Raw genomic sequence first — 13534 nt, forward strand, 5'->3', positions numbered from 1 at the left:
TCTTCCTTATTTCACAAAATAAATAGCGCAGACGCAATTATTATTTTAAGAAGAATTACGTAGTTAGTATTTACATAGAAGAAGATGTCGGTGGCAGGCCTACAGGAACGAGATCACAATGATCTTTTTACGATACCCACCAGAAAAAAGCAGAGGATCCTTAAAAAGTAATTATCTCTCGAGGCCTGCACTTCCTTATCCTGATTCTCATACCATCATCCTTTACGCTTCCACCATCCATAATTTGACAGCACTGCCTTCTTGGAGCCTGCTTCAATACAGCAAAAACACCATCCTTAGTTTAAACGCGTGACAAACCAAAAAAGATATGAAGAGTTTAACAGTCAAACAAATATATTACTGACAGCATTATGAATAACTTGATGATGATCTACAAGTGGAAGTGATGGAGGTTTTAAGGGCGTGTTTTGTGTGCGTGTGAGCGAGCGAGAGAGCGAGATGTGTACATTTTTCCAATATTCTGGGTCCAGCTTCAAGGCAGAAACTCTGATTCTCTGAACTTCCAGATTATCCTTATTTGGTTTCAAGCACTTGCGGTCCTTGTCTGCAAATCTCTTATAGCTAGCGAAACTCCCACTTCTACCAACCTCTTCAATCTGATCCAGGAAAAACCTAATTGGCTCTTGGCATGGGTCAGAGCTCATTGGTCGAGTGTTGAAAGTGAAGGGACCCTCACTCCAACTTCGCCATGTCCGAAACGTCTGTAATGGTGTCTGCAAATCCTTAGGGGTCAACATTGTTGGGTAAATTTGTACCGTGTAACCCCACGAAATGGATATTGACCATTTTCGTTTATGATCATAGCAAAAAATTTGCTGTAGCATCCGAGCCGGGTCAATGCGGTATGCCCGAATGAGTTTCTCCAATGAATCTCTCCGAGTCCGGTTGGGAAACAATGGACTTAAGGAGTCAAGGTGGTGAAGAGACACTAGTGGTGCCATCGGGTGTGCTGCTAAAAGGCCATACGGGTCCCCTCTTATGTCAAGCTGAAAGGAAAAAGATAAGGCAACAAAGTTAATTTCTTGTAGATGCACACAAGCAGCAACCAAAAGATATCTCAGAAACCTATTTCCAAAGTAACAGGGACGATGGAAAAGAAACATTGTCCTTGACCTAGCCGCCAGGCATATATAGTGAGCATGAAATGTACTATTCAGTATCATGACAACCAACCTTCGCATAGTGAGTAATCCTGTTTTAACCTTTCACTGACTGGATCCAATATGAGGAAAGGTGATACATATTAGTTCATTAGCGCCAATAATTAAGCACTAAACAAATGCATGGTCCATTGAGCAGGCGGGCCCCTGCTTTCCATAATGATCCCAATTTCAAGCACAAAGAAGCACATAGAACTTCAAATTTAGTACCTTCATAATGAAGAATATACTATTCACTTCTTAAACAAAGCTTTGTGCAACTACTCCATGAGAAACAAAGTTTTTACAAGACATTTAAGAGCATTTTCGTATTTCAACCATGCCAGCTACAATCTTGCTGGTTCTGTTTTTCAGCATGCAACAGAACATCCTCAGTGCTTCATCACTTCAACTTAGTAATTTATTATAACTACCTATCATAACATCCTCATCTAAAGTTGCTCCAAGGCATAGAGCTAGCAGTGTAAGAACATTCCTAATGGTCCAAACATAGATAAATATTTTCTCTCGAACTTTCCTGCTTCCAAAAGATTTTGCATGGGGGGAAAGGCTAATGATAAAGCATAAAAAGGTAAGCCATTGCATAGTCCTCTTCATTCTCTCAGCGAGAGTGCTTACATAAATTTCACCTCTGACTTGCATCTCTACCGATCTCAACATGGAGGCATAAAGAAACCATTCCAACTTATCAAATTAAAAATTAAAACATAATATTCTTTTTTTTTTGGGGGGGGGGGGTTCAAACTATATGCGCGTGTATGCGTGCCAATTAATACATAGGCAAAAAGTGGAGATAGAGTGTACCTGATGGAACCCCCTTTCCTTTGTGAGAGGCACACCAATTTCGCTCACACAAGCCCAGATCCTTTGATCAGAACCATAGAAATAGTAGTATCTGTTTAGACAACCATCCAATATTTTTGCTAGTTGAGCCGCTAATGCATAACTAATTGCAAACCCCCCACCACCAAAAGCCATGTCATATGCATGCATCACATCTTGTTCCACACTCTCAGAATTGCCACCAATATAATACATTTGATTATGATCATATTTTCCTAACACTGTAACTAAGTTCTCTGTGAAAAACACTGTATCGTCATCTCCCATTACGAACCACCTCACATTTGGCAATCCAAGTTTAAAGCTTTCATAAACTATCCGAGCTATCCTAACTGCGGACTGTGAGTGCAAGTACTTGAATTGGTTCCAGCCCTTCGAGATTTGATATGGGATTAACATTTCAGGGTGCAAATCATCATAGCCAGGTTTCTTGTCAAGCCAGACAAAACCTCTAAAAGTGTTTGGGTTCCACCAAAGACTACTGTAACAGCTACGGCTATGCCATGTCTTAGCCGAACCACCAATGCCAAATAAAATATGTGAAATGTTAGTGGGTCCACTATCCATGTCTGTAGAATTCTGGAAGGCATGTAAATGGTCTGGTAATGGGAACCACCCGGCCGGTTTAGAAAATGACGAGTGAAGAGCAAGTGAAACAGATGCTATGAGGCAGACGAGTACGCCAATTCTTATCAAGACTAAGAATATATCTCCTAGTTTTTCAGGAAGAAAAAGGAATTTGGATGCTTTAACAGCGTCTTGAGAAGACTTCAAGCGATCATGATTAATCTTGTCCCTGTAAAATTGATTTAAGATTTCAGACACATTGGGGGAAATGGTTCTCTGAAAAGTATAAGAAGAGATTAAGAAGAAAGTGTTACATGTCTTCAAGACATGGGTAGCATTTTCTTTTAGGCTTAATTCACCCCCATATTCCTATCTTATAAGATGCAAGTTGAGTTAACTGGTGAATTTCTTTCAGGATACAATGAAGGCCCTTAAATATGCATTGCACTTTTAGAATTCAAGCCAAGACAACAATGGCCTTTGCAAAGACAAAAACACTTTTAATTTGACTCTATCTCTGCGTACACTCAAAAACAAAGGCAATGAGTTTGCTCTTGGCGTGTTTGTATTTGTGTTGTGTGCAAATGAAATGATGGTGAGAGGTTTATATAGCCCATGGAATGATGCCTTGAAAAGATGTCTAATACCTTATTAAATAAAAATCACAACCATATATTGGTTCATAATCCAACACAATAAAAGGTATTTAATATGTAGGGTTCTTTATACATCTTTTAATTTATGAAAGTGACCATAGAAAACAATGTCCTTACATTATAGCCCCGTGCTTTTGAAGAGTCCGGCTTGCTCGAGTACTGAAGGAACCTCTTTGCACACCAGAAGAACCGATCATCCAAATGGAAAATGTCCTGAGTTTGCTTATTCAGTTAGCACGGGTTGAAATAAAACCCGCTAGTTATCATTTTACTTTGCCTATTATTTCTTTTGTATGTAATATCCAAGAGACAAAATAATGTTGGCCTTTTCATCATCACAACAAATGCACTTCCTCAGATCAGAACTGTAAATGTGGGTTCCAAACTAAATCAGTCCAACTATGGATTCGCAAACCGCGCGTCCAATCGTGCTTGATCACCGATGTAAAACTGACGAATTTATGTTTAACCCAAAGACACAAGTTTAGGAAGACTAATGATAGGCTTTACTTTGTTCTTGGCCTAAAGGGCAGGTGAAGAACTATAAACTAAAAACGGGAGTTAGGAATGAGGAAATAGTATGGCAAGCAGAGACACACACGCACACACCGAAAACAGATTCCAGCTTCAACAAATTCCCCGAAGTACAATTGAAAATTTGGGAATTTACTGGAACTCTGGAAGTGCTCAAAAAAGCTGCATATTCAAGAACAATACATGCCACAGAGGAAGGGGAAAAAACGTTTTTCAGGTGAAAAGGCTCACAAGCCAAATCAGAGTTTCAATGTGCACGAAATAATCAGGCTAGTCTATGCTTTTTGGATTGTCACGCTGGATTTTTAAAAACAAAAAAAAGGCCATGCAGCCAGTGCAGAAGCCCTATGAAGCTTAGCAGAATTTTAAAGAAAATGAAATAAAAAGGGCATAAGCTAAACAGATGCAGAGAAATAGATTTCCACGAATACGGCAACTCTTTTGTTTTTGGGGGGAAAAAAAAAACAACTTGAAATAATTGAAGTAGCACATCTTACCTCAAGATTACTATCAGATTAGAAGAAACGAATGTTGGGATTAGATTTCTATTACCGTTTTGGGCATAGGAGCAGTGATACCTTCAACTGCAATTCCTTGTAGCTTTATTCACTAGGAAATGGCGGACAAAAAAATAGAGAGAAGAGAAGTAAGGAAAAACGGTGAAGGCAAAAATCTTGGCAAAGCAGAGGTGGAAGGGGCAGAAAAAGAGGAGGAGGAGGAAAATGCGTACACAGATTTTTCGGCCCAGTCCATCAGCAGAAGTGGGGCGAGTGTGAGCATGGCATTACAGGGATCGCCGAACTGCCACTTTACCTTGAAATTGAACAATTAACGGCGAGCAACTTCTCACCGCTAATGATGCCCACGTTCCTTTTTCTTTTTTCATATTTTTTTTTGGGTTCCCCTTTTTCCTCTGTTTTTCCACCTTTAAATGTGAGCCATAAGTTAGAATCCACCCACAGATCCTCTGCTCATTCGCTCTTGAGAATAAGAAGCACAACCACTCGCACCACGGTGCCGGGAAAAACCACGGGATGGTTTTTCCAAATTTGCGCGTGCTAGTCACGTTCAAATAATCTTTTATTAAAATGAAAGGGAGTCATGTCTAATGAATCAGTAATGACAATTGCCATTAGGATACAAATCTGGCAAAATGATACGTACATGGCTACATATTGTTGGAATACCACGTCGTGGCCATCACTGTTCAAATGAAACGTCATGGGGATTAGGCCATCTGATCTGATCTGATCGGCTCGGCTACTTCTCACTAGAGGAATAGGCTTTAAAGATATCTCAGAAAATAGATGAAAAGGATTTATTAATTAGCAATACTGTAGCAGGTATCCATGTATTTATTCTTTTCAAATACATGCAAGCAATTAGAGGAGGCGGCTTAAAGAAGCAGGCGAGCAGGCAAGAGTGGTTGGATGGAAGTTGGAAGGCAGTGGCCACTCCGACCAAACAAACATGATGGATGAATTATTGAATCGACATTTGATAAGGATAATTAAATGAATTTTCACTTAGGGGGAAAAAAATAACGAGCTTAAGATTGGGGGGTCGGAAACGGGAGTGTGAAGTACGCGCCATCACTTTAATTTATTGGCTGTGAGAAACACGGAACTCCACCTGCGCACCACGTGGATTTGCTTGCTTTTACGAGGTGGCCATACCCCCACCTTCCCTGCATTTCACGCTGGCCGCCTCCTTAACTGTGTCGCGTCCTGTCCTGTGTTCAAGAGTATTTTTAGCTGCGTTCAGCAGTTTGAAGCAGCATTTTTTTAGTGTTGAATTCATTATAAAAAAGTATTTTTAAATACTGAATATATTTCAAAAAAATTTTGAGGTATTAAACATATTAAAAAATATTTTATAGTGTTAGACATATATAAAAAATTATTTTAAAATATTAGATGTATTACAAAATATTTTAAGATGTTTAATGTATCTGGAAAAATTATTTTTGAATGCACTTTATTCCCAGATGATATCTAAGCCTCGCCAGAACGAGACTAAGGGAGTACAATATATGGGAACCTCGTAATCACTCAACTTATTACCTCTAATTCGCAAAATCCCTACGAACACCTAAATAAATAAAAGAAAATTCTCTGCTCCCTTCTACCGCAGCTCTCGATCGGGCTTCACAATATGGTGTTTGAAACGAATTAATTTGTTTGGCTAGGGCCTGTCTTGTTCTTTTCTTGCGGACGCTCTGGATTTTGGATGATATTAATTCTTCCCAAACCCAGAAGACCTCCGTCTGACATTTTCCACTCTGTGAATGCTTCGGGATATCGTCTCTGTTGTGCGTTGCTTTGTTCCTCGTGTAACATAACTTTTTGAACCGTTGCTTCACGCTTTTTTGTCTTCCCGGCTTTAGCTTTACGCCTTGTAAATACTGCTGTGCGCTTTTCTGAATGAACGAAATTTTCCCTGCCCTTCAAGAGCGGGGAAAAAACAAATCGGGAGCGAAGAGATTATAACCAGCTCTTGCAGAAGACGTGAGGGTATACTCAGTACATGCAGAGGGTGTAATCGTCACCGTTGCTTTCAATTATTTCTTATTTACTAATTATCGTTTGTTTTCTAACTTGAATTAAATAGATCAAGGAGATGTTTAGATAAAAACCAAATAATAATTTTAAAAGAAATAAATATGTGAAAAAGTCTGCTTAATTTACAAAAAATATCCTATAAAAATAGCTTTGGATGTTCCAAACACCCCTAAATTGATGCTATTCGGCGCAAGTGCTTGAAATTTGGAAGTAATTTTGTCTCTTGTTTCTGAAGCATAAATAAGCAATTGTGTCCGCTGTATATGTGAACATTGAATTATTAGCAGATATAACCGGTGCACCATAGTTACTTTATTGAAGGTATAAAAATTTAAAGGAAGAAAATAGAATACCCGAGTACTTACACTCATCATCAAATTAGATTATGAACCCGATGGAGGAATACACTTGTCGGAAAATAATAAAATGGAAATTAAAGAAGCTTTGAGTTATTAGGGTTTCCAAATTAAAGCGCCAAGGAAGACGAGTAATATTCAAGTTTGTTTCAAAAACCCACCGTGTAATAACTTCCATTGTATATTTGCTAGCTCGATCTTCCTCAACTACCGTTGAGCCCATTGCAAGTTAAAACAGGAATCACAGAGGGAGATATTTCATTGTAGGTTACTAAGAAGTGGTTTTGATGCTTGTCACTGTTATAATGAGCAAGGACGAAACTGGTTCCATCACATCATCGATCGGCTTTATTAATGAACGCATCTTTAATTTGCTTTTAGTGTTGGCGAGCTAGGAGGGGCATGCGCTTTCCCACATGCTGCGAAACCGAGGCCCCTTCGGCATCTCATGACATGCGGCACCTTCTATCCGTGCGCGGAGAACTAACGATTACCTGAGACCTTGTATATGTTTATCTACTTCAGCAACGTATCATTCTGCTTCGTAGTTTCGACTTTGGAGAATTAGTGTTGCTTCCAGCTGGTGAGTAATAGCTAGTAGCCTAGTAGTGTCCTCCTTCTATTCTGTTCATAAGTTTTAAATTTTAAAAAAATTTATTTTATAAGTTTCAATTTGAGTTTGTTTTAATATTTAATAATTTTTTAAATATTACTCTTAATTATTTTTCTCATATTACATTTTTCCACATATTTTCTTTCTTTTTTTTACTTATTATAAGGACATATTTAAAAATAAAAATATATTATTTTTAATTAATTTTAACAAACTGTTTGTTATTCATAAATTAATTATTTAAAGTCTATAAAAAAATGGAGAAAATATTATTGATGGTGGTGAGTAGCACGGGCGCTCGCTTGTGCTGGTGCGGGGGTGCTCTTGGAGAATTGATGTTTCAACTTTCAAAATCGATTTTCTCTCTCTTGGGAAACGCGCCTTCTCAACTTGCTCGTATGGAAGAACCTGGAGCTCGGAAGACCCCACTGGATAGCATGCCGGAAAAAGACGTGGAGGGGAGAGCAAAGAAGTCAAAGAAGGAAACAAAGGAGGATGATATCATGACTGATAAGATACTCAGGAGGAACAGGGAGGAGGAAACAGCGACGCAAAATTCTGCTCGAACCCAACTTTCTTACAAGGACTCTCTGCTGGGGTTTACAGGAAATGACTTCAATGGTGTGGCATTTGGTAGCTCGGACATGGAGGACGACCCCCTCATATCAGATATCTTGGAACAGACATGGCAACTTCCAGAACCGTCAGAAGAATTAAAGCGCTTGATGAAGATCTATCCAGTGGTTCCCATCACAGAGGAGGAATTCAATGAGTGGTGCCGGCCATGGAATAATGCGTTGATTGTAACAGTTCTGGGGGCAAGATTCAATATTTACAGGTTGAAAGAACATCTGGCTAGAGCCTGGCAGTTTAATTAATTTGAGTTGATAGATTTACCAAACAACTATTATGTGGTTCATCTGAGAAGTAAAGAAAAATGGGCAATTCACTACAAGAGAATCCTATTTGAAGGATCGTGGGTTATTGCGAAACATACCATCTTGGTCCAGCGCTGGTCTCCTTATTTTGATCCATTCCATAATCCCTTGGGAAGGGTTGCGGTCTGGGTAAGGATTCCTCGTATCCCTCTCCTTTGTTATAATAAACGATTTATATGGCGTTTAGGAGACAGAATAGGGAATATGTTAAAAGTGGATATGAATACAATAGCAAATATTGAGGACAAGGAGGCAAAAGTTGAAAGGGGGAGATATGCCCGAATTTGCATGGAACTCGATTTGCAGAAGAGGTTGGTTCCCAGGATCATATCTACGTCTGCTTTGTTCAATGTAGAAATATGAAGGGTCGAGACATATCTGTTTTGAATGTGGAAGATACGGACACGGGAGAGAAGAATGCCCTGGAAAAAGTGCAGTGAGCCCAATCCGAAATCTAGCCCAATACCGGAGAAACCAACTCCAACACCACCTAGAATGTCACCGGAGACTTCTCTCCCGACGAAAGAGGAAAGGTTTGGTCCATGAATGTTAGTCTAAAGACCAATGAAATCACATTTTCCCAGAAAAGATAATAGAAATGACAGGTCTGAGTCAAAAGCAAGCCTACCTAAGGCAGATGCAGGAAGATTAATAGGGGGCTATCCTCTAGATTTGCTACACTAGCTGCAGATGATGAAAGGGAGAGGGAAAATTATGAGGCACCATTTGAAATATCGGGTGAAGCTAGCCGAATGTCCGGGGGAGAGTCTGCAATTGTGGTGTATGATGGAAGAAAGATTGACCAGAGAAGAGGCGGGATGCCCAAAGATACAAATGAAGCAGAAAAAAAGAGATATCTCTAGAAGTAAGGTGGGGACAAATCAGAAGGGAAAAGAGAATGTCAGACTAAACTCAGAGGGGGGTCAGGGGAAAGCCCAAGTAGTGGCACGAGAGTCCAAAATGCAGACATGAAAACAGAAGGAGGCTTCATTGGGCCAAGAGAAGAAGCTGATGGGCCATCGAGACCATATAGTAGTAGCAAGAGACATAAGGAGTAAAGGGTCGGTAATTATTCAAAGCCCGACAGATCAAGGAGATATTATGGAGGAGGAATCCCAAGGTAAGACGGAGGTACGAAAGGAGGACCAAGTCCTAGTAAATCTAAGAGAGGGAGTAGGAGACCAAGTGGGGTTGACAAATAAAATGGTACGGCCCCCATTGACGGATAGAGGGGATCCAGGGTCGAGCAAGACAAGCGTGTTGCGAATCATAGACCGAACTCAATCATTAAGCCCAATATGGGAAGAAAATCCACCAGGCCTATGAGTGTTTTCCCCCCCTCTTTCTATCTTCTTTGTTTGACCATGAACATCTCTGTTTGGAATTGTCGGGGAACGAACAGCAAAACGTTCCCACGAATCACGAGGGAGATTATAGGGAAATACCAAATTAAGGTTATGGGATTACTTGAAACAAGAGCGAGTGGACCGAAAGCTGACAAGATAGTTTGCAAGTTGGGTTTCGAGAATTGGTTGCGTGTGGAAGCTACTGGTTATGCGGGGGGTATCTGGGTGTTGTGGAATGATCGTGAGGTAGCCATAGAATATATTGGATCAACTGAGCAAGTCCTACATTGTAGACGTACCCCACCGAATACTAACGTTCCTTTTTTGATCTCCTTTGTGTATGGCCATCCGAACATGAGCCAGAGGAGGGAACTCTGGAGGTCTCTTTGCTCCTATGCCAATAGAGTTAGCTCAGCCTGGTTAGTGTTGGGTGATTTTAATGCGATCCTGGATCCCTCAAATAAACGAGGAGGAGCTACCCCAAGTCTTTTTGAGTGCAGTACGTCACAAATATATGTCCTTTTGAGTGCAGTTGTGAGGAAAATCTAATACATGCCTTGAGAGACTGTGATACAGCGAAGCGTGTGTGGTGTTGTTTAATTAACCCACTATATTATTCTGTCTTCTTCTTTGATGAAAATTTGCAGGTATGGCTCAACAGAAACTCCAAAGAAAGCATGGGCAAGAGGATGGTGCAAAAATGGCCATGGCAACAAATCCTTGGAATTGTATGCTGGTTGTTGTGGAAGAACCGATGTAAGAGAGCATTTGAAGGAACTAGTGACCATTATCGTAGCATTGTTCAAAGATGCTACTATTATCTGGTTAAAGGCACCGAGCAAGGTAGATATAAACATGAGTTTTGGCAAATGATGAACCAAGAGGAAACAAGGTGGACACCACTGCCACCAGGAGTGGTTCGGGGCGATGTGGATGGCTCAAGGAATTCGCAGGGGTTGGCGACATGTGGCGGTCTTTTACGTAACTCTGATGGGGAATGATGATGACTGGGCTTTCAATCAATTACTGGAGCAGAAATCGCAGCAGTCCTGAGAGGCCTTCAAATATGCCAACGTCTGGGTCTGCGAGAGATCAAGTTATTCACCGACTCGGCGGAAGCCCTTCACCTATTATTCATGGAATGTGGTTCTTCCCACTCGTTATTTGATATTGTTCAGGAGACTGGAGCTTTGATTTTCTCTGATTGGAACCTAGTCATCACCCATACTTATAGGGAAAGCCAACTATGTGCAGATGCCTTGGCCAGATCAGCTCACTTGCTGGACACAGAGGATATCTTTTTGCCTCAGGCACCAGAGCCGTGTGGGGACCTTTTGAGAATGGACAAGGAGAACATCTCTTAAAGTCAAATCAAACTTGTTTTAGGTTTTAGTTTTTTCTTTTCTCTCAAGCCGCTGGCTTGCCGGGTAAAACTTTAAAAAAAAAAAAAAAGAACTGATGTTTCCCAGGGAAATCAGATAGCAGGTTAAAAAAAAAAACATGTTTTTGAGACATGTGAGAAAAAAAAAACACTCATCCCAAACAGCGACGGTTGAGAGGGCAAAAAAAAAAAGGAATAAAATCACAAGGAGCGCATGGTTTTGCATTTAAACAAATGAAAGGGGAAAAGGAAGAATAGAGGGAGCTGGAGAGTTGGGAGGGGGTAGATGAGATCTGGGATCATCAGTAACGGCGGCGAGGGCATGATGGGCTCCAGATGGTCTCTCCGGGACATGACGGCTCTTGTCACCGGCGGCACTCGTGGAATCGGGTTCAGCATCCGTCCCCTGTCCTTTTCCTTTATGTCTTTTAATTTGCTTCTAATCAATCGCAGTTGGTGCTCCGGACAACATACTTACAGCGTTCAATCTCTCTGAGTTTCCGCTTTCAGGCATGCTGTGGTGGAGGATTTGGCCCAGTTTGGCGCCTCTGTGTACACCTGCTCTAGGACCGAAGCGGAGCTCAACAGATGCTTACAGGAGTGGCGGGACAAGGGCTTTACGGTTTACGGGTCGGTTTGTGACGTGTCTTCGCCGCCCCAAAGGCAGAAGCTCATTGAACAAGTGGCTTCTAAATTCAACGGCCGCTTGAACATTCTTGTGAGTTTTTTGCAGCACAGTTTTAATTTGTCCCCCCCCCCCCCCAGTCCAATGAATTATATGAAATATCTTGTGTTGTGAGGCGTATATACACAGGTGAACAATGTGGGAATAAATGTGAGGAAGCCAACAGTGGAGTATACTCCCGACGATTATTCCATGATGATGACTACTAACTTCGAATCTGCATATCATCTGTGCCAACTGGCATATTCTGCCCTAAAAGCATCTGGCAACGGGAGCATTGTGTTCATTTCCTCTCTTGCGGGCCTGACCAGTCTGGGTACTGGAACCATCTATGCAGCGGCTAAAGGTGACGTCGTGTTACCATTCGGTCTCGGATGATCGTGGTTCACAAAAACTTTATATGCTGAAACACACTCATCGTGCTTCTTCTTACAGCTGCAATCAATCAGCTTACCAAAAACCTTGCTTGTGAATGGGCAAAAGACAATATAAGGAGCAACTGTGTTTCACCCTGGTGTACAAAAACGCCACTCGTGGCACATGTAATGCTCTTGCCTTAAATCCGTCGCTCCTTGTATGTTTTCACTAATTTCTGCTTCAAGAAACTACATTCATTGTTTTAATTTAATTCACCCCTGAATGCATCTTGTTAGTGTTTTCTTTTTCCTGATTATATTGTTTGCCCCCGTGATGACACAGTTGATTGAAGACGAAAAGTTTGTGAAGCAAGTACTGAGCCGAACGCCTATAAAGCGAATAGCAGAAGCACGTGACGTGTCATCCTTGGTGGCTTTCCTCTGCCTACCGGCTGCCTCCTACATCAATGGACAGATTGTTGCTGTTGACGGAGGAATGACCGTCAATTCTTTTCAATTCAACATGAATTCAGCTTAAGCTTTTTTTTTTTCTTTTTTCTTTTGGTGTGTGTGTCGGTGAACTACGAGGAAAAGACTGAATTCGTATGTCAACTCTTCAGTTCCATTTAACATAGAGGTTCGTTGTTTTCCCGAGAGGGGTGGGATGTATTTTCTCATCTTTCCTTTCTCTTCTTCATCGTATTTGTGAGTTGCATTCATCAACTCGGTTTTACACGGTTGAAGATACAAATAAGAAAAATTTGCGCAATTGACCATTTATTTTGTCTCCTTGTGTTTGAAATCTATGGCAGCTTAAATTTGTTTACTTAGTGATGCCGATCGATTTACCGTTTGCTGCCAATCTGATCTGCTTCCATTTTCTTGTAAGTATGGTCTTTCTGGTTTTCTTTCCACAAATGATGACAGTCTGTTATTGTCAGGCATATACGTAACGGGGAAAATTCTTTATGAGGAAACAGGAGACATGAGAATTGGTTTATTGTAAACGCAAATTTTTTTTCTTTGGGGTGAAAAGTAAGCGGAGATTTTGTGGCATATGCAAGCTGGGCTTTGTCATATTTATCAGTGGGATATTTTAAGTTTTATAATAAATAAAAAAAATTAGTTTATTAAGAATATGGCATGCAACTAAGTAAATTGAACACGCATGTCCCGCTGTGTGTGTACATATTATTTCAGGGGTTACTAGATATGGGTAGTCGTCGTCCCTTCTTTTCTCTTTTAATCATAACTCGGAGGTGTTATTAATTTCTTCAACAAGGGGCTGTCGGTTTGAGTTGAAATGAGATGAGGTGTTTTCAATTGAAGCTTTGCAAGTCAATGAATCCAGTTTTGAACAGATGAAACACTCTTTTCCAGTTCTTTTTTTTCCCCCCAATTCCTATTCTTGCAAGACATTTTCCCTCTTACCAAATAAAACATTTGATGTCTGCTTAAAAAAAGTTTTCGTGACATTCTCACTCGCTTTCCGAAAAAGTAATTATTTAAATAAAAAT

The 13534-nt window shown here is 40.5% G+C and overlaps 2 protein-coding genes across 3 annotated transcripts; one reads left to right on the forward strand and one right to left on the reverse strand.

Annotated features, from left to right (window-relative positions):
• Positions 1-9: 9 nt before the first annotated feature.
• LOC114748469 (uncharacterized) lies at positions 10-5223 on the reverse strand. Of its 2 annotated transcripts, none has more exons than XM_028936879.1 (7): positions 4946-5223; positions 4512-4858; positions 4334-4390; positions 3365-3460; positions 1986-2820; positions 468-1007; positions 10-268 (listed from the first exon to the last, which is right to left on the reverse strand). In XM_028936879.1, exons 4-7 carry the CDS (start codon positions 3442-3444, stop codon positions 161-163), a joined length of 1563 nt encoding a protein of 520 aa, XP_028792712.1. In that variant the 5' UTR covers positions 3445-3460; positions 4334-4390; positions 4512-4858; positions 4946-5223; the 3' UTR covers positions 10-160. The 2 variants fall into 2 exon arrangements, with proteins under 2 accessions (XP_028792712.1, XP_028792711.1); XM_028936878.1 differs by having other exon boundaries at positions 4279-4390.
• A 5923-nt stretch (positions 5224-11146) lies between these two features.
• Positions 11147-12843, forward strand: LOC114748471 (tropinone reductase homolog At5g06060). Its single transcript, XM_028936883.1, has 5 exons — positions 11147-11366; positions 11487-11694; positions 11791-12007; positions 12097-12203; positions 12361-12843. Exons 1-5 carry the CDS (start codon positions 11263-11265, stop codon positions 12553-12555), a joined length of 831 nt encoding a protein of 276 aa, XP_028792716.1. The 5' UTR covers positions 11147-11262; the 3' UTR covers positions 12556-12843.
• The last annotated feature ends 691 nt before the right edge of the window (positions 12844-13534 follow it).

Source organism: Neltuma alba, unplaced genomic scaffold, assembly GCF_004799145.2.
Source record: "Neltuma alba isolate B1F8T4 unplaced genomic scaffold, ASM479914v2 tig00005722_pilon, whole genome shotgun sequence".
NCBI lineage: Eukaryota > Viridiplantae > Streptophyta > Magnoliopsida > Fabales > Fabaceae > Neltuma > Neltuma alba.